The sequence below is a fragment of the Ixodes scapularis genome, unplaced genomic scaffold (assembly GCF_016920785.2).
Source record: "Ixodes scapularis isolate PalLabHiFi unplaced genomic scaffold, ASM1692078v2 PGA_scaffold9__187_contigs__length_104089568, whole genome shotgun sequence".
Taxonomy (NCBI): domain Eukaryota; kingdom Metazoa; phylum Arthropoda; class Arachnida; order Ixodida; family Ixodidae; genus Ixodes; species Ixodes scapularis.
Window position 1 is genome coordinate 21813142 of NW_024609884.1, and position 24961 is coordinate 21838102.

Sequence of the window (24961 nt, forward strand, 5' to 3'; positions counted from 1 at the left end):
CTGTTTTCGGCTTGAGCGTCGTCGCCGTCGCCATAATTGTAACGCTTCACCATCGGCGTAACTGCGTAGTGCATTATGGGAAATGTCCCATAATGCACCGCAGTGACGCGCGTTGCATTATGGGACGTTTCCCATAATGCACCGTGCGGGAGGGAGGAGGAAGGGGGGAGAAGGGGGAGGAGGAGAAGAGGGGGAGGAGTAGATGAGGAGGGAGGAGGAGGGGGTACGGATGAGGAGGATGGGCACACCGTCCTTTCTGTACCCTCCCCTCCTCCTCCTCAAGAGCTGCACTCTAATTCTGCATTACAGGGAGTTGTAAACGTCTTTCATTTTTTAAGAGGGCATGTTGTTCGTCAACATGCCCGTTTTTGTCATGAAGTTCTACATATAAAATCTGATTGACATTCATAATCAAGTGACAAGTGCTTTGTTTTTTTATCTGAATTATAAATGGCAGTTTTATTACAACCTCTAGAATGAGGAAACATTAATTTAGGTGCTCAAACTTTTTGTATTCTAACATTATTGCAAAATTATTGTATTCTAACATTATTTCAGTGGGATTCAGTAGCTAAAATAACCATTCATAGCAGTTTGTGCTGTCTTTCATCAGTCATCTTATTATCGTGTTTGCTGCTTCTCTATGCAACTAAATGCTAGTTCTGTGTTTAAGGGCATTGCTCCTGCTGTGTTTTTGATGCTAAAAAAGGGTTGCACGTAAGTGAGATGGCAAAGTAGGTGCTGCCTTTTAGTTCGACAGGCCAATACATTAATCGTAACATAATATTTGCAGTGGTGTGGATGAAAATGAAATGTGCGCTCATGCTTCAAAAATTATTTTTGCTGCTCCAGAATTGACCTTTGGCTGCTCCAAGAGCTGCTTCAGAAGGACTGACCAATCGCATCACTGCGATTGTGATAAAAAGTAACGAGTCGAAGGTGGCTGATGGCACTGTGATTCGGCAGGCCACCCTCGTCGAGGCCGTACCGCCCGTGCCCGCTGCTCCGGTCCCCGCTGCTCCGGTCCTCGAAGTCGTGGATCCTGGGGCACTGGTGGAGCATGGCGAGGGCACTCTGCAGTCGATGGGCCTGGGTGGCTGGGCACCCTCGGGCATGGTACAGCACTGTCTGGACCTGCTGCACTCCTCGACGGGGCTTCCCTGGTGGGCCACCATTGCGCTAGGTGGGTCACCCCTCGCTACTCAGGTCCCCATTGAACCGCCTGGGCACTGCGCGATTCGGCCAGTGCCCAGGCGGTTGCCGAGGATTTGGCAAATGCCTGTTTGCAAAAGTTTTGGGGGCCTTTCCTTAGATGCTTAATAATGTGATTCAGGGTGCTGCATTTTGTAGACAGCTTGTAAATGAACCGTCGTGCCTCGGTTCAGAGTTCATCACTCGAACGAAGGACGGCCGTCGGCAATCACATTGCTTGCACCCGCAGGGACAGTGGTGGTGAAGCTGCTGGTGTTTCCGGCAATCCTCAAGGGGCAGAAGAACACCATCCACATGAACAACCATCTGCCTCAGATGCAGGTTCTGCAGGCCAAGCTCAGTGAAGCCAGAAGCTGTGGCAACCAAATGGAAGGCAAGCTGTCTCTTGCTCCTCTTTTGTGACACTGTTCGGTTTTAAAAACCGCCTCATTGGTTGGAAAGTTACATGTGACACCGACAGTTTTTTTCCATCGGCTTTTAAAGCATTGCTAGAATCAATGACAAATTGCTATCTTGCCAATCTAGCAATGTGGCTCCAAGAAATGGAACTGCATTTTAATTAGAAAAAAAAAAGTATAGGCTATTCGCATCTATAAAAGAAATGTGATAATACAAATATATATTCTGAAAATTAAATTATAGAGCATGTTAAAAAGCAAAGATTTCTAGCTGTTTGGTTTAATCAGGAGCTAAACTGGAATATTACACACACGAATAAATTAACCTTTGAGCTTTCCAAGGCAGTTGGATTTCTTTATAAAATAGGAAACCTAATATGCCTATGTGGCTCAAAAAGAAGATATAATATTAATTCCTTTTACTCCAAGCTCTACCACCATGTTTTAGTATGGTTAAAGTCCTTCGATACAGTCCTGGTCACAAAACTTCACCCTAATGCATTGAGAGCACTTTGTACGCCGTGAGCATGACTACTCCATGGTGTGGCGTCGAGACGGAGGCACATTGCAGACACTCCAGCAGCCACCACTGGGAATGTAGCAACGAGGACGTGTTATTGGAATTTCAAACTTAGTACTCTGAATCAGTCGCACCTAGATCGCGGTGACACATCATCGCACTGAAAATGTTTCTCGTTAATGTAAGCATCTTTGGTTCTGTACATGCAATCACCTGCTGAACCTTTTTTATTTGCACCAATCTCCTAAAATGATACCATCTTTCATTCCTTTTTCTTGTTTCGTTAATGACGTTTTCAATATGCCACCACTGCCAAAACACAGTTCCGCGATCTGCGGCATCTAGTGCGTACAATGCGAACATGTGTGCTCAGTGACTTGACTCTTTTTGCAGTTGAAAAAACATGCTTTTGTTTGAAACCACTTGGGGAAAGCTTATTTATAACTTATTTTGTTAGAGTTCAATAAAGAATGACCGGTGTTTGGATACTGTGATCATTTACAGGCGGAACAAAGTGTTGGTGTACGAGAAATTGTTTTAATAAAATCTACTTGTCATTGCGAACTGGGATTCACTCACTCAGAGTGGAGAGACCTAGTGAGCCCCTCTATCAACTGTGGCAGCTCTAGCAGCAGCTTTTGTCCCGATAGCAATCTTCAGCGCAAGTTTTCTGACCAGAGGCGTGTTGAAGGATTCTTCAACACGCTTCAGCACAGAATCTGACTGCTGAAACACTCTTTAAAAAAAAAAAACATACGGGTTATTAAATTTATGACAGGAAGACAAATGCATGTGACATATTGCACAAATATACTTTTCTGTGCACATCAGGCAGCCTCCACAAATTTGGAAAAACTATGATAAGTAAACAAAAGAATATCAAGTGACTTAGTAGATTTCAATTACTCTTATTTGTAGATTTAGGAAGGAGTTGTGTTTCCTTGAATTGGAATAAATTGTAGCCTTATGACTTTTTCATTATTTGCATCCAGTATTTATATGGTACAACTCGAATGTGTTCCTTTTCGTTTGTTATTACAAATCGGTGTTTGTCCTTGACTGTGTTTTTTACCCTTGAATTGCATATTATGTGGGAGTGGGATGTTCCCTCCACTATTGTCTGTAAGATTTGCAGAGTGGACATAAACCTTCATTAGGCTTTGCCTCTTTAGTCTCTGGTCCTTTTTGGTTGATTCAAGAAAAAAAAGTTTTAAATCCAGTAAAATTCAGACTGACAGCATTATCTTGCAGTTGAATGTCCTGATGTGGCCAAGCCAGTTGTAATCTATGTTTGAGAAAGAATGGGTTTCATCACATCATGTATAATGGTATTTTTCTGTATATTATTCTCGAGGTAATTCAATTTGATGCACAAGTGCTGTTTACTGCATTTCAGAATGGACTGCCATAATGATTGCTGTTGATCAGTTTAGATGCTTTCATTAGGTTACCTAGGGAAAATAGAGTACTGACCGTGTACTCTGGTAGTTTTTTAAGGCACAGTTAGGCATGGATGCAGGCAAAATTTCTTGTTGGCACACCTACTTATACATCGGAGTAACTGAAAAGTGCCAGTGTGCAGTTGTACATGTTTCAGTGGGTGGTTTCTCTTACCTGCCTATTAGATATAAAGCTTTATGCAGTCAGACCTGCAAAAGATGTCACACTTTTCAGTTGGGTACCTACATTTTGTGACAGTAACAGCCCTTGTGAGCTAGAAATGAAACTGCTTCACTGTCCGGAAGTGATGCACTTACTATCTTGACTAAAGGTTACCCACAAATGGAGTTTCTTCTTCAAGTAGGAAACACTAGACATGTATTTGCTGTTTGGACCAAAAGTGTCTGACTCCCATTGTAGCTCACTGAAACCATTTTGTTGTGTAGTTTCTAGCCTGATTTTACAATGATAATAGGGACAGTGGTTTGGGACTGTTGTGCTTTGACATGTTTTACTGCTAGTGATGATTGCTACCCCGTTCATGGGATAGCGTAACTAGCTTAAGTGCATTGTGGCAACAGGTGAATGACATCATTTGGAAGGCTGCCAACATGGGTTCCACTGATGGCCCTCTTTCGTGTGTAGAGAAGTGCACGAAAATGAGGACCAAACAAAAGGCACAAACCACAGACGAGCACTTCCTCACTTTTTCAAAATTGGAGCTGTTTTGTGAGAGTGTAATTACTAAAATTGTTTTGTGCCCCAGGCACATCCTTCAGTTCATTATTGCATTTCAACGGTGCAAGCAGGCTTTAGTTAAAATGTATGATTCTTTAATACGGAATGGGTTGTAGGGCTGGCATTTAACTGTATCCAGTTTCACACTCCTGCGACGAGTCAGATCATGTCCTAAACATAGAGCGACACTCTACTCCATTTCACTTTAAATGCGAGCGAAGCATACGCTTAAAATGCTAGCTCGGGGCTTTCAGCATCCCTGCCAAGCACGCGCACTCATGCAGTGCAGGCATCATTCGGGGCAACATGCTTGTGCTCGTTGCTACGGCTTCGCTCGCGTCAATGTTGCTAGAACAGCTGAGCTAGGGAACTCGTGTCCCTCGAAACACTGACCCCTTGCGTCCACCAAAACCCAGCCACTACCAGCAAGATTCAATTACAGTGCCGCCCTTCGACAGTCAGTCAAAACGGGCAAGTTGATCAGTTAGTTTGTTGGTTATTGGTGCTACAGATTCCGTTTTGAGACGGGGAAAGAGGGGAAGGGGGTAGCAAAGGGTGCATTTTGTTGATACAGGTAAGATTTCTTGTTTTTCTTCTTCCACGACTTCTGTGCATTTTTTGGATTGAACAGTCCACGGGGAAGCCGCATGGCACGACTCTTTCTGTTTTTTTCCGTTCCGGTATGTCTCGTTCCCGGAGTTCTTGTTGCGGCAGAAACGACAGCACTGCGATCACATCTATCTTGGCACTGCATCACATTGTGTGTTATCACTGCACGGTAACGTAAAAAAAGAAAAAACAGTTTCTTTTTTTTTTTGTAACATCTCACACTTTTGTTTTGCAGCTGCCCGGTATGCCAATGAGCTGATGCTCTTCATGAAGGAGAAGCAGATCAACCCTCTCAAGAACATGATTATACCAATGGTTCAGGTTGGTGTGACCATTTGAGTCCTAACGTTGCTCCAGCTGTTGTCTGATTGACCAGAGGAAAAGGGCCCATCACATTTGCTGAGGTCACTAAGGGCTAGGTTGTAAACTATATGCCCTTTGTGGTGAGCTTGGTTGGTTCTTACATTTACCTGGATAACTGTCATTTGTTGCTAAGGAGAGCCTACGCCCGAAAATCTCCTTTGCAAGGTAAAGACAGTGTAGCACCCGGTGATCCTTCCCGAAGATGCATCTCACTGCCCCAGTGAGATGCAGTCATCTTCCTTAGGCTGCTGAGGAAGATGACTTGTCTTCTTGTAGGTGAATAACTGCATGTGCTCCTATAATTGTACTCTGGTTAGCTGTTATCATATTGGATGTAATACAGTCGCCGACCGTTTTTTCGGACTCCAATAATTCGGACTTGTTTGATATTTCGGACCTAAAGGCGGAACCGTGACTTACCCCATAGAAATAGAGTATAGACCTTTTCACCCTCCGCCACATGGGCGCTGCCATCTTGGAATCACGTGATGCGGCCGCCATTAGGTTGCTTAAACTTGTTGCTCCGCTCTCCCCTCCACGCTACTCCGCGCCTTGGGAGATGCATTAAATTTGTGTTTATCGTCGCATTTCACCGCCTTTCTTACCTTACTCCGGAAAGTGTTGTCTGATACTTATATTTACCATGTGATTGCATTACATCATTATGTGCACAACTTTTGCAGTTAGTTTTGTAACAAAATTTGACCATTTTTACCGTCTCACATGAATCAGCGTTGCCGCTCACGCACACTGAATACATGTATGACTCTAAAAGAGCACGAGGACTCAAAAGTCAGTAACCTATGAAAACTCAGGTTTGCTAACTAATAGTGGCGGAACATTTGTAATAGGAAGAATACGGTAAGTATATATATGATAGTGCATTTAGGATCTCAAGGAAGGGGACAAAATTACTCAGCAAAAATAATCTCGTGCGTTTCTTGAAAGCATTGTGTTTTGTATTTATAACAGAGCAAAAACAGTTTCTCTTGATTACGGTATGTGGGGGAACTCGTGGACAAGATAGAGTATGAACGTTTCATTTGGATTTTTTTTATTCTATAAATAATGGTACGTCAACATCGGACAATTTCTTTACAATATCACCTACATCTGTCTGACGTTCTTAATCGTCTTTGCGATATAAATTTTCGCTTGATCGGTTTATATATGAATTCCAAGAAACTGTATACCGTGCTTGGTTCCATACGCCTTTTAATTGCCTAAATGATAACCACACAGTTCATTTCAGTTATTAAATTTAAAAAAACATTGCGACTCCCCTTGTGAGGAACTGTTACAGACAGCTTGAGAGTGCATGGGGGACACAAAATGTGACACCAAAAAGAATTTGTCTGCATGAAAATCGCCCGAATGCAACGTTGTCGACGGCGAATAGGGATTTACTGGCGGCTGACGGCTGGCGACGCCAAAATCTACAAAGCGTGTCTGCTCAAACCAGTAAAGAGCTCTCTGCATAGGTCCATGCATCGCGTGGCGCCTGGCGCTCGACTTCAGCCAAACTTTCTATATATCACTTTTTTGCGTCTTTTAATTTTCTTTGGGAAATTTTATGCGATATGAATTTCAGACTACATTTGAGGGCAAGTCACTTATCTTATACCTTGAGAACGTCGTAAGCAAATGTCCATACATGCAACAAATAGTTTATTTCATAAAGCCAATATTGTGAAATGTTGTTAATGAGTACTTTAGTTCAAGAAATTTTTTAGTCAGCCTAGGTGATCTATAGAAATATTTCTCTAACTTATTTCTTTTTTAATGAAACAGGACGAGACAATATTACTTCTTTTGTATATTCTCTACGTATTTATAAAAGACTTTTCTAGTGCGAAGTTTATAAAAACTTGGTGCACAAAAACCAAACGTCGAGCAGTAAACTTGTCCGTTCATCTGTTCTTCGTGATTCAGCACATTGTTGATCATGTTGTTAACCTGCATCTTCGCTAAGCACTCATGCATTATAGTTTGTTGCAATATAAGATGAGCAGATATAATTTCTGACTTGAGCGCGAGCTATCTAACTGCCGTACCACTCGGTGCACGCGCAGCCAAAGCACGGCAGCAGGCAACGAGCGCCTGCTGGAGCGGCTGGAAGCGGAGCTTGTCCTGCTCCTTATTTATTTATTTTTCTGGAAACTAGTGTCCACAGGTACGGCCGTTGATAATAGTAATCCTTCCTGTGCATCAGCGTAATTGTTTCACCGCCGAACGTGGTCGGAATGAACCATGGACGTAATCAGACACATTTGGTGTTCGTGTGAGGAGGGCTTAAAGTCTGGGGGGTCTCAGGGGGTCTGTAACCCCCCATTGGTTTTAATGGATAGTCTGGGACCCTCCTCCACAGCCCCAGGATTAGCGAAATCAAAATCATATCTTGCTATAAAATAGCTTGTTTTCAGGGATGTGAAATTTAGGGATTAGCAATTTGAGGGTTGCAGGTACCGCATGAACAGAGTCAGCAGTGGGGTTTATTTTATGTGCACCTAATACATCTCGTCACTTGTGGATTTGCGCCTCTGGTTTCTTTCGGACAACGCTGGCTTGTACGTCGTGGTCCCATCTGTTGTTCTGCTACTCGACCATAACGCTAGAAAAGATGGCAGCGATTCTCAGGCTAACAGAAAGTTGCCGAACGGAAACAGAGGCGTAAGCTAAAACAAGGCACGCAGGCGTAACCTGAAACAAGGCACTATTTACGGCTTTTTTAAGCTCACTTGGAAGTAATAAAGGCAAGTTTTTCAATCTGCTGATTTTTCGGACTGCTCTATTGTTCGGATGTTTTTTCGGTCCCAGCGAAGTCCGAATAATCGGTCGGCGACTGTAATGTCTAATTTATTTATTTTCTATTTATTCTGGTACCTACATTGCCTAGTCCTGGGCACCATTGTAAGGAAGTAAGGAAATAAAAAAAAAAAAAAAAAAGACAATGAAATATACAAAGATAAACACATTGTAAGGGAGTAAGGAAATAAAAAAAAAAATAGACAATAAAATTATGCAGAGATAAACACTGAAAATCGTGCGATGCAGCAGGATTCACATAAAAGTCACATTGTATAGTAGGGTAATTTCAGATAAGATCGACCAAAGGGTGGCTGGTCTCCATTTTTAAATCAACTGATGTTTTTATATGCCATTGTCTAGTGTCCGGTATAAACAAATCCACACTTAGTTTTGACCATAAAAAAAAAATTTGGGGCCAGGAAAAATCGTAAGGCATGAAGAGGTGGACAGTTGCATTAACGAGCACTGATGGAGGGGGCACGTTTGAGAGTGAATAACTAAAACGATAGCATTAGGAGAATTCTAATACATTTTAGAAACAAAGTATGGGTCCAGCTTGCTTGTAATATATCGTAACACATTATATTTATTTTTCGAAAAATTGTCAAACATGGCTGCTCGAACAACAAATGGCAAAATTTGGAGACTTGTAGTATCTCATGAAATAATTTAATCACCATTATATACTTTTCAGACAGTATTCTACTTATATATGGCTATTATTTAATATATAGGGGTGACCCAAGTCGCCAGGCTCGATCTAAAATGGACCGTAAAAATCTATGCCTGCACGTAGCAATATAAGCTTTTCGTCAAAGGTGTATTTCACAGGTCGGTTTTTTCTTGTAAAATTACAAAGAGTAGCTCTCTTTCTGTAAAAAATAGGGCCAAGAAACTTGCCAGGGTCTGCGGCGGGCGGTGACGCAGACGACCAAGTTCAGTAGCGGGGTGTGTTTGGCGTTCATATTGATAGATGGCGTCGGGAGCAGCGTTCGAAGGCGCAGCCGACTAGCAAAAGGAAGCAGACAACATGCAGACGAAATTTGTTGCGTTTGTCGGATGTGGTTGTGAAATAACCAACTTCCACCCGTCACTTGATTGACTTTTAGGAAAGTCTCAGGATCCAATGTTTTTTTTCACAAGGTCGCCGGACTCCCATGTTGCAGGCTCAGTCTTTTCATCCACCGGGATGTGAAGTTCCTCGAGTGTAAGAGACCGGCCTTTTGGGCAGTGATCACAGTCTCCTTGAAGACGCAGACCTGTTAGTGGGTCGCACAGAAATGCTGAGTTCATTTCATCAGTGTTAAATGTTGAGCCTCTAACGTTCTCTAGAGCGGCAACAAAATGGTAATAATTGGCGCAGCGCTCACAAACGCACACTTCCTGGTGTGGAATACAGTTGACTCATCTAGGGCACAACGAATAAAATTTCGTTAGCCCAACACTGGAATCAGAATGCTTGTCTTTGTATACACGAAAAGCCTCTCGAACTGAGCGTGTCATGAAGCGCTTTGGCAAGAATATTTTCTCCCCGTCCAGCATGACAGAGATGACGTCCTCCTGGTTGGGACTTTGGCACTAACATTTTAGCTCCTCTTTCGTGTAGTAGTCTAGGGCAGCAGACACATTCTCAGGGCTCCCCTTGCACCTCGTGTAAGGAACCAGCTCATACCACACGCCATGCTTTTCCTTGAGTTTCTGGGATTTACTTATGAGGCACATTGATGTTTGTGGAATCATCTTCTGAACCTTTTTCTTCGTCGTTGTTGACGGCAGGAGCGTGAGCAGTTGACAACGTTCCCGGTGAGACGTGGCTTTTTTAAAGGCATGCCGAAAGTTGTCCACCCTCTCAGTGCTTGTGGAGCATGTTGGTTCGGACGACCCCGATAGTGTATCTCTGTCATACGCAACACGTAGCCTTGAACTTACATTCTTGACAGCAACCTGCTCCAGTTCTGTCTGCTTCCTTTTGACATAGGCAGGCCTCTCCTGACTTCTTACGACGCTTGGTTGTCTTAGCGGCGACACATCCGTAGGTAGTATGCTTCGATTTAGATCTTCAATTGCTTCTTCGGGTGGCGCAAACATGTCAGGGCATGGCTCTAAGCTTTGCATAGAGATCTCCTTAGTGATGGGCTTGAAGCAATTGTAGCACAGGTAGTCCGTCGCACTCACTTTGGTGGAACAGTCAGGTGGAAGAATTTGCTTCAAAGAGTTTAGGTTCAGTTCTCCAACGCTTGGAAAATTCTGCTGCTTTGGTATCCTGTTTTTGTGCTTAAGTAATCTGCACAAAACACTAGTTCGGAGCTCCAGAACGTCTTCATAACATACTCATGAATAATAGAAATAAAACTCAAACTGATGGCATATAATTGCCAAATGAAACAGACACTGAAAAAGGGTGTACAAGTGACAAGTCTAAGGCTGAGGAGCTCACCCACTGCAAACATACGTTTGAAAAGAGAGGTCACAACTGAGGCAGTCAGCAAAGCTTGATCCACGTCAAAGGAAGAAAGGGAAAGTCTCCAGACAGAAAATGCTTGTCAGTGGCCTTCGGAAAAGACTCTCCGGAATTGTACCGTCACCACTATCGACACGCTCATATGAAGGCACCCTAGCTTCTACTACGTGGTTCATGCCACTGCCTGAACCATGCCGTCGCCTAGTTTGTGGAGGGCTGGCAGTCGGGTTATGTTGATGGCCCCTCAGATTAGCCTTTGCTGTCCTAAGCTACCGCCTGTAGTGCCTTATTGCCAGCTGGTGTCAGTAACGAAAACACACACACCCTGTCAACACCAAAACTACAAACGTTCACCGCACATGCATCGCCGCCGCCTTTAAGCTTTTGTGATACTATTGCTTTTGCCGCAGAGAACCGTCTTATCTTGACTATGTGCCTGAAATCCTTGCAGATGGGCATACACAACACCGGGAAGCGCCGTCGCGTACTGCAGTCCCCCGGTGGGAAAGGGGGGGGGGGGGGGGGGACTTACTAGGTTAATGGGGCGACAGTGTTTACGCTCTATTTTATTTACGTGGGGCTCGAGTATTTGGGGATTCTGCTGTCTGTCGGTGTGCCCCTTTGTGCCTGATATTATCACCAGTGACGCCAGCGAGTGGGATGGGGACAGGCATAACTGCTCAGTAAACAGACGTTGGCAGCCATATTTTTCTGGTTGAAGCAAACCCCCTTATCGTTGACAGCGAACGGGGAAATGGGAAAAAACATTATGTTGGCCGTTTTGCCAGAACTAGCGAGGAGTGTCGTCTGCTACTTCCAGCATATATTGCGCCATAATCGTGATCTTTGCAAGGAAACGATTGTTGCTAGCCACACAACACTATCACGCAGAAAGGGAATGCTTAAATATGTTCTTATTCTAGATATAAGTCGGGGATATATATGAGAGAGAGATGGAGATAGGAGGGGAAGAGGAGTAGCATATAGTGTTTCAGGTCAATAAAGTAAGCAAGGTTCCCAGTGGCCGATGGCTGCATGATCTTTTCTTGCATCACTAGTCCGTAATATGATACCTCTTTGTATGCAATAATTTCTCCTCACTTTTACTGTGTGACTGATTGCTCTAGTTATGAATGACCTCATTTGAATAAAAGTATATAAAAGATGTGTGCTAGTTTCATGAAACTGGAACTCGGAGTCGCTTCTCGAATAGGGCACTGCTAAGTGTAGGCTTTGAAAAAGGACCCTATTTTGGAGAGTTACGTCTTCTTTCTCAGTCATATAATGCAACATGTATTTCATAAAAATGGCCGAAATAGAGTATGACAGGGTACCCAAATTTAAGAAAAAATCGAAAGTGGTGTTTTTTTTTATTTGCTTCGGATTTTTTCGTTGTTTGATTTTTTCCCCATGTTTGGCTAAATATATCACGACCAGGGGCGGATTTAGAGGGGGGGTCCGGATGTCCTGACCCCCCTCTTGATTTCTGCTTGTGTAAATTTTAGGGCGTAAAACAAAGGAGAGGGGGAGGGGGTTTCTAGACATATGGTACGCTGACCAACACCTGACCCCCCCCTCAGGAAATTCCTGCATCTGCCCCTGATCACGACTACCGTATCACTAAGATATCTAATATACAGTCATGGGTAAGTTACTTTTAAAAAGTAATTCGTTACAGTTACAGTTACTTTCACAAAAAAGTAACGAAGTTACCGTTACTGTTACCGCAACAAAAAAGTAACTCGTTACAGTTACAGTTACTTTCAAAAAGTAACGACGTTACTTTTCAGTTACATTTCTATAACACAAAAATTAAGGAAAAACTAATGTTTGAAAGAAAAAAAATATAGACACGAATCAATCGGGCTTTCACCATAGCAGTAAATTCAAACTTAATAATTTAGCTGGAAAATTAGTCAATATTATGAAAAGAATAAAGACAAAAAAGTGAAAGCCGTTTACAAATCCCTGTAACGCCGAATTGGAGCGCAGCTCTTGAGGAGGAGGAGTGAAGGGTACTGAGGGGAGGGTAGACCCCTCCTCCTCCCCTCATTCTTTAATATGCTCCGGGGGGGGGGGCGGTCACGTGACCTCGGGGGGGGGGGGGGGGGGTGTCACGTGACTTCGGGGAGGGGGGTCACGTGACCTCGGGGGGTCACGTGACCTCAGAGGGGTCACGTGACCTCAGAGGGGTCACGTGACGTGGGGGTCACCTTGGGGTCACGTGACCTTGAGATGACCTTGGGAGGGGTCACGTGACCTCAGGGGTCACGTGACTTGGGGGTCACGTGACCTTCAAAGGGTCACGTGGGGTCTTGGGGTCACGTGACCTTGAGATGACCTTGGGAGGGGTCACGTGACCTCGAGGGGCCACGTGACCTTGGAAGTCACGTGGGGTCACGTGACCTTGAGATGACCTTGGGAGGGGTCACGTGACCTGGAGGGGTCACGTGACCTTGGGATGACCTTGGTTACGCCGACGGCGACGGCGACGCCGCTCAAGCCGGGAACGGGCCCCTAAGAGCTGCGCTCTAAAATTGAACTGGATGTGTTTTCTCAGATTTGAACGCGAAGACTTGTTGTCGGAGTACTCCTTGTTGCAAAGTTTGCATACTGCGGTCAAATAGTTAGCAACCAACTTCACCACAGAAAAATACTCTGTACGCCGGCCATGTTCTTCGTTCTGTTCTCTTCAACATCCCTATCCTTGTAGCACTAGCACATTGCTCGCTCGTTGACGGTTGCGCTGTGTTCGTGGACTCCTTTGATATATTTCAGTTCGTACCCGGCAAACCAGAAACAAGCCCTGCGCAAACAACAGTAAATTTTGCCTCCACCGTTGAAACCACGCCGGAGTAGTGGCGCAAATCAAAATACGAAACATGCACAGTGCGGAGTAGTGGCGCTAATCAAAATACGAAACATACGAAGTTCCCTCCGCGTGTATTGTTGTTTCACGGTTGATTCACCCGATTAAAATGCGTGCGCAGAAAAGAGAAAACCGCAACAGAGGTAGTGCTTCAATATACTAAGATGTAAGTGTTCAGTCACAAAGTACAAGCAAGTGCGTAAAGATAACTACATTCTTCTTTTTTTTCTTCATAAAATCTACACGTGGCTATATTCGGATAGTGACCTGCGAGAAAGAACGTATTCTCAAGTTTGTGCAAGGCCAACTGACACTCAAAATGACGAAACAGACACTTTGGAAAGTGCAAGGAATAGCTAGATTATACTCGTTTAATGATATATTATTCACAAAGAACTGAAAAGTAACGACAAAAGTAACTTCGTTACTTTCATCGTTACCTTAGAAAAAAGTAATAGAACTACAGTTACAAGTTACATTCTTAAAAATGTAACTCGTTACAGTTACAAGTTACCGAAAAAGTAACAAAGTTACAGTAATGCGTTACTAGTAACGCGTTACTACTCAAGACTGCTAATATATATATATATATATATATATTAAATAATAGCCATATATAAGAAGAATACTGTCTAAAAAGTATATTATGGGGATTAAATTATTTCATGAGATACAGGCCTCCAAATTTTGCCATTTGTCGTTCGAGCAGGCATGTTTGGCTATTTTTAGAAAAAGAAATGTAATGTGAATAAATATTATTACTATATATTACAAGGAAGCTGTACCCATAGTTTGTTTTAAAAAGTATGAGAATTATCTAATTTTATTGTTTTAGTTATTCACTTTCAAACATGCCCCCTCCATGCAACAGTCCACCTCTTCATGCCTTACAACCTTTCCTGACCCCCAGTTTCTTTTTCTGGTCAGAACTAAGTGTGAATTTGTTTATACCGGACATTAGACAATGGCATATAAAAACATCAGTTGATTTAAAAATGTCGACTGCCAACCTTTGGTCAATCTTATCTGAAATCACCCAATAATTTCAACACAGGAAAAAATAAAATGGGCACCATTAGTTGAACGAGGAAATAATTCTTATGTTACGGTTGATGAAGGCTTGGAATTTTAGTACAATAGTATGCCTTGCAAGCAGTGTTGGGAAGTAGGGGGGTTGTACTTAAAGTACATGGTGTCACAAAAGAAAATTTACACGGTCTTTTTTACCGCAAAAATAAACTAGGCATTGCCGAACGCTCATTCTCCGCCCAAAGGTAGCGCCTTCTGAGGAAAGTACAACTCCCGACTGCAAAGCACGTTCCCCAAATTAGGTGTCGTTAAATTTGCGTCACAAAATGATGCTTTGTCAACTCTGAAGAAATACTGGGAGAGATATTCAACTCTCACCAGAAACACGAGCAGACGACGCATCACTCCGTTTGTTCTGGGGGCGGCTTTCCCGTAGCTTGGCAGACCCGCTACTTCTCGCTTGGTCAGCACAAGCGAGAATATCAGGAGAAAACAAATAATCATGATGTAAGACCTGAGACTGTGGTGCAGAAAACAAAGAAAATTTTAAGTCGAAGAAAGGGACAACAGAGGAGAGCGTCTCAATGTTTTGAGTCATTCTCCTACGTTTTCTTTTCCTTCGACTTGAAAGTTTCTTAATTTTTCCGCAACAGTCCCTGGTGTCAAATTATGACTAATTACCACCAGCTTGCCTACACACTCATTGTTCTTTCGTTAACTCTTTCCTGACCGCGCCCATAGGCTATCGATCACCGGTGATTGATGGTTTCCAAGCGCCGTCAAAAAATTTAATTTACTGCAGAGAATTATGTTACAATTTCTCGTGGATAGCAGAAGACCTGTAATTTCGGTTTCAAGGTAGGTTTCAGCGTGATGACAAGCTGGTGAGCTGTCAAAAAGTCCTGGGAATGGTAGTTGCACCTCCCTAACATGGCTAACTGCTTGCATCAGTCTTCATAACAAAGATGGCAATATTTACATAATTTAACTGTATTGTGACATATTCTTTAGACCTTAAGAGCCCTAGGGGCACTTTAAATGATGTTATATGCTTCGCATAACGGATGACTGTTGGTAAGCATCACTTCAATTTTCAATGGTGTCCTGAGCCGGCGTGCTCTTTTTTTTTGTTCCCGACAAGGCGAACAAAAATGCTAAATACAAAGGAACTGTAATCAAGGCTATGACAAAAGGAAGGTAAAACACAAAGAAAGCATTCTGCTGGGGTTGCAAGGTGTACTATCTGTGTTTCACCAATGTGGCCATTCCTTCATTGAAATGCATGCGTGTTACAGAGTCTAACTCTCCGACGAATCAGAAATAGACAACGTCAGTTAGAGTACACTAACTTTGAGAGGTATTAGCCGTAGGTGTGGGGCATGTTTTGTATGTTCTGAATTTTTTTTATTTTTTGATTTAACATAGCTGTAGAAGTTTTAAGGTTTTTACGCCTGTGGCATACACATTGTATTTTTAAGAAGTTATGTTTTAAGATCTCTGTTCCACATTATACCAACCTTTGCTTCTTTCAAAAGAACAACTAATTGGCCACATTTTGATGTGTCATATTTATGCACTCGCAAATTAGGAAAATAAGAGCAGTTCTACAGATCCTTTGAAAATTGCCGATTTTGCCGTGGCCAGGAAAAAGGTAAGGAGCGTACACTTTTCTACGAGAGGATTGCTTGCGGAAGCTACAGGGCCTACGTCGCACTCTCTCCTAGAACGTTTAACCCCTTTCGGTGCAACAAGCCAGTACATGTGGTGCCAAATTCAGAAGTCGGACTTCTGAATTTACCACCATTTGGGAAAACACGCGACGCACCCCCGATTACTGCTGGGGCAATGCATATACCAGTTAAAATATCACTGTACAGGAGAAAGAAAGGGCATCGTGAAAGTTTTTTTTTTAAGTGTATACTTCGAAATTACATTCTATTCATAGTACTTTGCTTCACATTCATTGCACCCAGTGTACTTACTACTTTACTTCAAGTCCATCACTTCTCATTTGCTTTGTACTTCGAGTACTTTTTGGATGTACTTTACCCAACACTGCTTGCAAGAAGGAGAGTGATTAGAATGGGCTATATCTTGCCATTGATTTTTGCAGACACCTTTAGAGTACATACTTCCGGTTACACTTTCGGATGGCTGAATTATTTGCGCTAGCTGGTTCCTTTAAGGACAGTTTGTGGTGACACCCGCATGTTTTTCAGGCCCCAGTTTTCATCAGCTTTTTCTTTGCTCTGCGTGGCATGGCCAACCTTCCAATGGAGAGCTTCAAGACTGGCGGCATGCTGTGGTTCACAGACCTGACCATCCCAGACCCCTACTGTCTGCTGCCGCTCATAACAAGTGCCACACTCTTCTTCACAATAGAAGTGTGTGACCCTTTTTTATTCTCGTTTTGTAGCGACGAGAAGGTCGTGTCTGATAACCTTTAATCAACTGTACGATGAGACTGAGGAGCAAAGTTTCTGCTCTTGACTGGTTTAATTTTGTGCTTCTAGGGCCCAGCGACAGGGTTTGAGACATTATGAACGGGTTTTTTCTTTATCTTGTTTTTACTGGGTGAAAAAAAAAAGTCATGATTTTCTTTGTTTTTAAATCAATCGTTTTTTTTTATTTAAATACAATTTGTTCATTTTAATCTCAATTATTTGGTTTAAATCACTGTAGCTAGAAAATAGTGACCCTTTATTACTACATGTATTTTTAAACTTGGCACATTTACCGATCCATCCATTTGATGACTGATAACAATGCAGAAGAAAGAATTGTTGTAAATTTAAAGTGCAGTTTAATGAACTACTTTTTATTGATGTAACCCCAGCCATACTACAGAGTGCGAGTCAAAGGGATCGATGGCTTTTTGAAGGGACTGCATAAATCGATTTGTGAATGTTTCGAGCTAAAATATTTGAGAGAGGTGGCCAAAGAATATGCATTTAAAAGGGTACTCCGGCGTTTTCTTGAAGTCTCCAAATTTTCTAAAAATTTGCTAAACATACCAACAAGCATCGCTGGAATATTAACGTAAATATTGGGCCCAAATAAATTTTATTCGCAAAGTTATTGAATTTACAATTTTGGTCTTCGCCATGTTTTTCAAGGTGAAAGTCTCTACTGGCAACAATAAAAGTGAAGTCAGCCGAAGGCAGGGGTTTGCTTTTTGCACTGTAGACTTTGTTCCCAACTGTTTACAAGCAGTTTCATGGTGTCATATGAATGCTTTGGAAGCTAATGCTCCCCATAATCCATTTCGGACTGCCAGCTTGACGTGCAAGCTGGCAGTCCGAAATGGATTATGGGGAGCATTAGCTTCCAAAGCATTCATATGACACCATGAAACTGCTTGTAAACAGTTGGGAACAAAGTCTACAGTTGGGAACAAAGTCTGACGTGCAAGCCTGCCTTGCCCTGACCACTGCACTGAAAAGTGTGGGTATATTTGAATGTTGATTTTGGCATCATTTTCACTTGCCAATTTAACAATAACTATTCTTAGGTAATTTTGTGACACTAAATAGCATACCGGAAAAGGTAAAGGCCGACGATTCTGAAATATATAGTTGGTTGGGGTAGCTTAAAAAATCGCCGGAGTACCCCTTTAAGGGTATAAAATCTAAAATAAACAAACTTAAAACCGATGGAAAAGTTAGAAACAAGAAAATGAGAAATCCCTACCTTTGGCGCCCATCCGCTAAAGAAGGGCAAGTGATTGGCACAACAGCTGAGAGATGGCAGTACGCTTGAGCCGTGTAGTAGCGGTGTCAGGGGCCACCTGCCTCCCCTTGGGATTCCGGGGATATTGACAACGAGATGTTTCGGTGGCGTGCTCTTGGGCCGTGGTCGCATTCCTGATGCATCATTCGAAAGACGGCCTTCAGACTGTCCGAGAGGTGTTTCTTCCTTGTGTCCTCGACCTCGGCAATAGCAGACGACGACTCTGAGCCAGAAACGACACATTCTTCTTCTGCACGAATTGTTGGTGCACAATTATTTTATTTTACGAATAAAACATTAAAAAAACTTAAGATAAAAAAAATGAGAGCAAAAAAAAAGATTTGTTGTCTCATATTTTTTTTTTTTTCGGCAATTATTTTTTGGCTACATGTCGCCGTCTGCTTTGCACTCTCTGGTTATTACCTCGTCATTTTTCTTGTCTGCAACTTTCATCCCTGCTGTTTTGGGGTGTAAGTCATGTTCATGGTGTGCTGAGCTCCCAACGAGCGAGCGAAGGTTTTTGTGCGGAGTTTCAGCTGCGACCTCTAAGCTCCCTTACAATTGTACGCTGGGTGAGGTGTGCCTCAATGAGGAGGGAAACCTCCAAAACAAGCCACTAACAGCAGCGGTGTCATCACCGAAGTTGACGCTGAAAAATGCGGGATCCGCGATGCCTTCACTGCCGACCCCCCACTTGTTGACACGGAGAGCACTGCCGACATCTGTCGGCTGTTGTGTAAATCGGACGCCTTTGGTTAGCACATGGCCACCGTAGGTGGAGATTTATTTTTCGTTTCTAACTTTATATATTCGGATAAGTTTGTTCAGTGACATTTTTACACCCTTAATGCGCGTTCTTCAGCCACCTCTGTGAAAAATCTTAGTGCGACACATTCAGTAACCGATTTATGCCATCCCTTAAAGCAGCCGTCGATCCCTTCTACTCACCCTGTGGAACAGAAACAGCTTGATTATTTTTTTTAGCTTTTCTTGCACTCTGATTTGCTCGCAATAAGATATTACTTTTTCTAGTTTTTGTTCCTTTCTTTTATGTTCAGATTTGCTTGCAATAGGACGTTACGTAACTGACAAATGAAGTGGAGGGTAGAAAGAAAGCTCAATGATCCGGTTTGCTTGTGCTTATTTTTATTTATTTTGTTTTTATTTTGAGCAGCAGCTTAATGCCTCCTTTGTGGTGCACTTATCAATGAATCAATTAGTAGTAAAATTTTAAACGGGATAAAAACGAAACGTTAGGGCAAAACAATAGTCTCAACACACTTTCGAAATTTACGCTCTTCATCAAAAATATCAAGACTAACTTTCCCACAAATCTGTTCTAAATCGTCAGTTGTAGGTGTGTCATGGGTGCAGCATGTTGTTGAGCCTAATACAAGTCTTGTTTGTTGAATGTTTGATATAAATACAGAATAAATGCACATAGAAGGCATCAAATGACAGACCAGTGGAATGATAAACCAATGGTAAAGAAAAACTTTTTTCGCAATTATTTTTGCAAGAAAGGTTTGACATAGATTGTCATAGTACAACTGGCTATATTTAATTAAAATCGTGATTTAAATCATCTTGAATTTTATCTCCATCTTGTGTCTTTGTTTCAATTCAATTCGGGAGTTCCCTAAAGATTTCTTAAAAGACACATGCAAAGGAAAAAAACATTTTTTTTAGACAGCTTAGATGGAAAAAGGATGTCATAAAACTATTTTACAACGAAGAAAAAAAATTTTAGAGCTATATTTACGGTGCTATATGAATTTGTAGTTTGCGCTCGCGGGAGCCGCCGTTGGTCACGTGGTAGGCCCGCGCGCCGCCGTGCTGCGTCGCCGCTGCACGCTGAGCGTTGTGCGAACGCCGCTTCAACGCGTTTCTCCACACCGCCGTCACCACCGCCGCACAAGTTCGTCTGCCATGGGGCGCCGCCGCCATCGTCTGACCGGCGCACAGGTCTATCACGTCTGCTTGCGCTTTTTCAGGAGTTTCCTTTGGGCTCTAAAAGTTACTTATTCATCTTAGTTTTTTCTTATACTTCAAACAAAGATGAATAAGTTACTTTTAGAGGCCATAGGAAGCTTCCGAAAGAGTGCAAGCACCAGATGACAAATATGGGCCCGTCAAGGGCCACTTTTCCGCGGCGCCCGCCAGTGCCAACTACAAATTCGTATAGCACCGTAAATATAGTTCTAAAAATTTTTTTTCTTGGTTGTAAAGTTGTTTTATGATATCCTTTTTCCATCTAAGCTGTTTAAAAAAAATGTTTTTTTTCCTTTGCATGTGTCCTTTAAGGGTCTGTTATACTCCGATGATGAGCACAGTGAACGTAGCGTCGCACAGAACGTGCACCTTTCATTGGGCGGCGAGCAGGAATTCGATATCTGCGACCAATCAGTATCCATGTGCGCTGCGCTACGCCGCGTTTGCTATGATTGACGGCAGAGTATAACAGAGCCTTTAATGAGGCACGTCCCGCTTTCCATTTCTGCATTCGGCAGGCTTTCGACCAGCTGTAGTCACGGCCTCATAAACACGGACCACGGTCTCACTTAATAGTGAAATGGGACACATCAAGTTACGTGAACTTTTCTCTGCTGTGTCTTCCCTTTATAGCTAGGAGCTGAGAGTGGGGTGAGGGCAGACAACCTTCAGTGGACACGTTACGTCTTCCGAGCAATGCCTATCGTCATCTTTCCCTTCACAATGAACTTTCCTGCGGTGAGTGTGGTTTTGACCCAATTTGTTGTTGCCTCAAGTATAAAATGGAAAAGGTTGCTCGGATTTGCTCTGTAGTTTTGATATAACTTCGCTATTTGCTATATAACTGAAAATGCCATGGGATTATATCCACTTAAGTGGATCAAATCCCATAACTCTTTCAACATACTTTCAGTGTTTTTTTTTTGTTTTTTTTTAGCAAATATTTCTTTGAGTAGACCAGCATGTATTAGAGGTTTGCATTGTTTTTTATGCTAGAAACTGTCAGGTGGTTGAATTTGTTTTTGCTCTGTCATATTTATGTGTAGCATGTTTTGCAGGCCCTCTTATGCTACTGGGCTACGAGCAACATGTTTACATTAGCCCAAGTGGGCCTGCTGCGTGTGGGTGCTGTTCGTGAGGCACTGAATATGCCAACCTTGGTCAAGCACAAGAAAAGTGACTTGGTCTTGTCCAAAAAGAGCTTCATGGAAGGAGTGAAAGATTGTGAGTTTTCTGGCATATCTATCTCTAATCATCTGGACACTGGGACTGCATGCTTGAAACCTGTCCAAAGAGTCTCGGAATGATGGAGAGTGTTTTACCGAGGAATTTAGCTTGTTTATATTGCTAAACAGTGCATTTCGTTTGACCATAGCTTTGCAAAGAGTCAACGTTCGGCCCCTTGGAGCCAATCAGAGCGACAAAGGCAAAGCACGTCACAGCCCTTACCGAAGGTGTGGTGCGCCCCACAATTAACACCGCCACGAGATGGTCTGGTTTTTTTTTCATTTTTTGAGCTATTCCTGAACCTAGCGGTCGAACTATTTGGTGAAGATTTGCGTCCCCTATGAAAACCCAACCAGTGGGAGGTATTCCAGCAGCTGCAGCAACCAATTTATTTTTGGCTAGCATGCAATAGATCAATATTTCCGCAACCGAGTGGCGGCGTTAAGTTTGAGGGGCACTGTACACAACAAATATAGAACCTTACTTTGTGCCTTTCTAGAGTCATTGGGGTAGGCCATAGCGAATTCCCCCCCCCCCCCCCCCCCTCTCTGCGCACGCCTATGGGTGAGACAGAGTAATGTGAAGCATTCACCATTGTTTTTCCTAGGGTGTAGTGCAATTTAGTTAATCTGAATGCATAGAATTGTAAGTTTTCAGGGAAGTCTCAAACATCTCTAACATAATGGGTGTTGTTGTTTCTTAGGAGTTGTTCTTGCTTGCCTGGCACTGAGCCCTGGCACTTTCTACGATTTATGCAGCATTCACAAATGCTCGGATAACTCGTGAGCTGGAGGACCGGGTGCGAGCTGACGAGATGCAATTCAAAAGGGCTGGGATGGGACCAGTGGTGAAAACGTACCCTTACAACCCCACCAAGCAGGCCTTTGCCAAAGGGGCTCAGGACGGCCGCAAGATAAACGATTAACGCAGTGCGGCAGTAGCTGCTAGCGCTGCTATAGTTTTATTGAGTCCTCCTCTGGTACCTCGCTGTAGCTGTTTGTAAATAAATCATTGATGACTCTCAGTTTTTTGCCAGTGCAGTTTGTTGCTCCCGGGGTCTTGGCATGCAGGACCTATCAAGTGGCAGCTGCTGAGATTCTCCTGCAGTTTTGTTCCCATTGCCATGGCTATTGTGACATCGGCAACAAAAAGTGGCATAGCCGGTAATCTTACTTTTGATGCCGGGGAATGAGTCTGGCAAAGAATAGGGCCATACAGGGTCCACTACATTTCAGGGATGCTAAAGCTCCGTTAGCCTCCCTGCCTTGCTTTGCACCTGGCCACAACACTCGGAGTTTGAGGATGTATGCTGGGACACGGCGCACTGCAGCCACCTCGAAGTTACGTTATAAACTTTCCAGGTCGGGTGTCACTGCCAATCTGGACAGGAGTGTTTCACACTGGAAGCAGCACAAACTCCATTTTTGCCAGAGTGAAAGCAGTATGTAGGGTTTGTTGGTGTAAGACTATGTGAACATTTTGCTCTCTGCGAATATTTGTAAATGTGTTAATATTTATTGCCCTGGTGCTTGCAGCCGTCTTTTGTTTGGACAGTCGTAGTTTTGGAAATGGACTGGACTGGACTGGTTTCTTTTGCTTCGTTCCTTCGCTTGTTGCATCCACCTTTCCTCCTACAGCAGGGAAAGAGTCTTCTAGCACGCTTCTAATGACGTGCCACGGGAGTGGGAGAGGAGGGGATAGAGCGGCTGTGACGGTGGGACAACGTATGCAACAACGTAAAACTGAGGCCCACCGACTTCGCCGTTTGCGCGAAACTGCCAGACACCGGGAAGTAAAGATTGCTCTTCAAGGACAACAGAATACTAACTGTTGCGAGGTTGGAATTCCCATCCTTCACCGATTCGGAACACCTGCTCTAAATGCTAATGCATTTAGTTGAGAAGCGACGTAGCGACAGCAGCGATTTCGGCATCGTTTCTTTGTTACTTCCCAATATCTAAAGAAAAGTTTTTGTGAGAAAATATTTTGGAGAGGAAAAGGTCACGGCTGCGTCAAGACGGCAACCCCGTTTTTGCGTGCTGTCATTCTTGTCAAGTTGAACGGCTTATAAGACAAAAACGAAAATCACAGAGCTGAAATATGTTTGTGTTGAAACTTAATGTAAATATAAACTTGTGTAAATATACATTACGTAGCACAGTCAGATGTTCACAAACTTGGCTACTTTGACATTTTGGCCCTATATTTGTGAGTCATCTCGCAACGCTTTTAAGTTGCAACATTTAGGCATCTCGCATTTTTCTTAGAAGTTCTATCAAATGAAATGTAGTTTATTCCTCTGGTACTGTAATATCCTGAGATACCCCACTCCTATTTTTTGCTTGATGTGCTATTTTCTTTTAAACAAGTTTGGCAGGAAAAAAAAAAAAACTTTCAGCCTTTCCGCTCTGGTGAAGAAGGAAGACCAGCGAAGCTGCATGCTCGTCCCCTGCGTTTCTTCTTCGTCCTCGTCTGTTTTGCGCACTGATTCCTAGGATGAATTCCCACCAACTCGCCCAACTATCCATTCTTCTATGATAGCTTGAAAGGTTGCCGCCATCTATGAGCGACAGCGGCAACCAGACTGGTTGTCTGGTTGCCGCTGTCGCTCATAGATGGCGGTAGCTATCCAGAGTTTTGTGTCGACATTTGTTTGGTACCGGACACGAAACTGGGGAAACCAGCTCTTAACAACTCCGCTGTACTATAATCTAAAAATAGTATTTTTGTTTTTCTTTTTTACTTTTTTTTTATTATTGTACATTGAAAGTTAGCCCACTCCTTTTTTTTTTCTTTTTCACCCTATTTGCTCTCGATTTTAGTTGCGCTATCGCGATATTACGGTATGTAAATCATCTGTGTTCCGAACATATGTCAAAAGTAAGTCTATCAACTTCAGGTGCAATTAAAAAGAAGAAAACAAACCATCTGATTTTCTTCAAATACAACAAAAAATTACTCCGCCATGCGCCTGTGTTTAGCCATCGAAAACATGTTATCATTTTGTCTCCGTCAAAGGTTCAGTCGCAGTCCACTCCATATGAAGGTCTGCTCCGTTCTGACGGTGTCACAGCAGCAGCCGTGGCGGTGTGCGTGCCTCATGTCGCGCCTGCCATGCTACGCTCTGCGGTCACGCGTTCATCTTCATGTGGATCGCGAGAGTGCAGCGCTTCAAGACGTACCTTAGCAAGACTTGTTGGGCTAGTTGGTTCGTGGTACTGAATAAACTTGTATGCGCGAACACTGAAGGCGAACAGTAAGGAGTGGACAGGGACGTGTGCTTGTCATTGTCCGCTCCTTTGTGTTCGTCCTCTGTGTTTGCACGTACAAGCCTATTTTGTCTTTAAAAAGCAAAGCTTTAAAATATTTTCTTTTGTACTAGCAGGAGTGAAACTTGGTATCGCAGTCGCAACAGTTTTATTAAAAAGAAAAAAAAAAAAAAGTGGAACAAAGATTTTTAGTCACCGAGTCGCAACTAACATCCAGAACAACGACGTTGCAAAAAAAGAAATAATATTGATATTCACGCTGCCCAGCTAATGACATTGTCATTCGTGACGGTTCTG

The 24961-nt window shown here is 43.0% G+C and overlaps 1 protein-coding gene across 2 annotated transcripts in view; it reads left to right on the top strand.

Annotated features, from left to right (window-relative positions):
- The window catches only part of LOC8053274 (mitochondrial inner membrane protein OXA1L), a 31117-nt gene extending 8698 nt beyond the window's left edge, over positions 1-22419 (top strand). For both annotated transcript variants that reach the window (XM_029993937.4, XM_029993938.4), the window contains exons 3-9: positions 967-1183; positions 1442-1585; positions 5153-5238; positions 16667-16831; positions 20802-20906; positions 21227-21392; positions 22154-22419. In XM_029993937.4, the coding sequence (XP_029849797.3) occupies positions 967-1183; positions 1442-1585; positions 5153-5238; positions 16667-16831; positions 20802-20906; positions 21227-21392; positions 22154-22320 (1050 nt within the window). In that variant the 3' untranslated portion in view covers positions 22321-22419. The remainder of the gene's footprint in view (positions 1-966; positions 1184-1441; positions 1586-5152; positions 5239-16666; positions 16832-20801; positions 20907-21226; positions 21393-22153) is intronic.
- The last annotated feature ends 2542 nt before the right edge of the window (positions 22420-24961 follow it).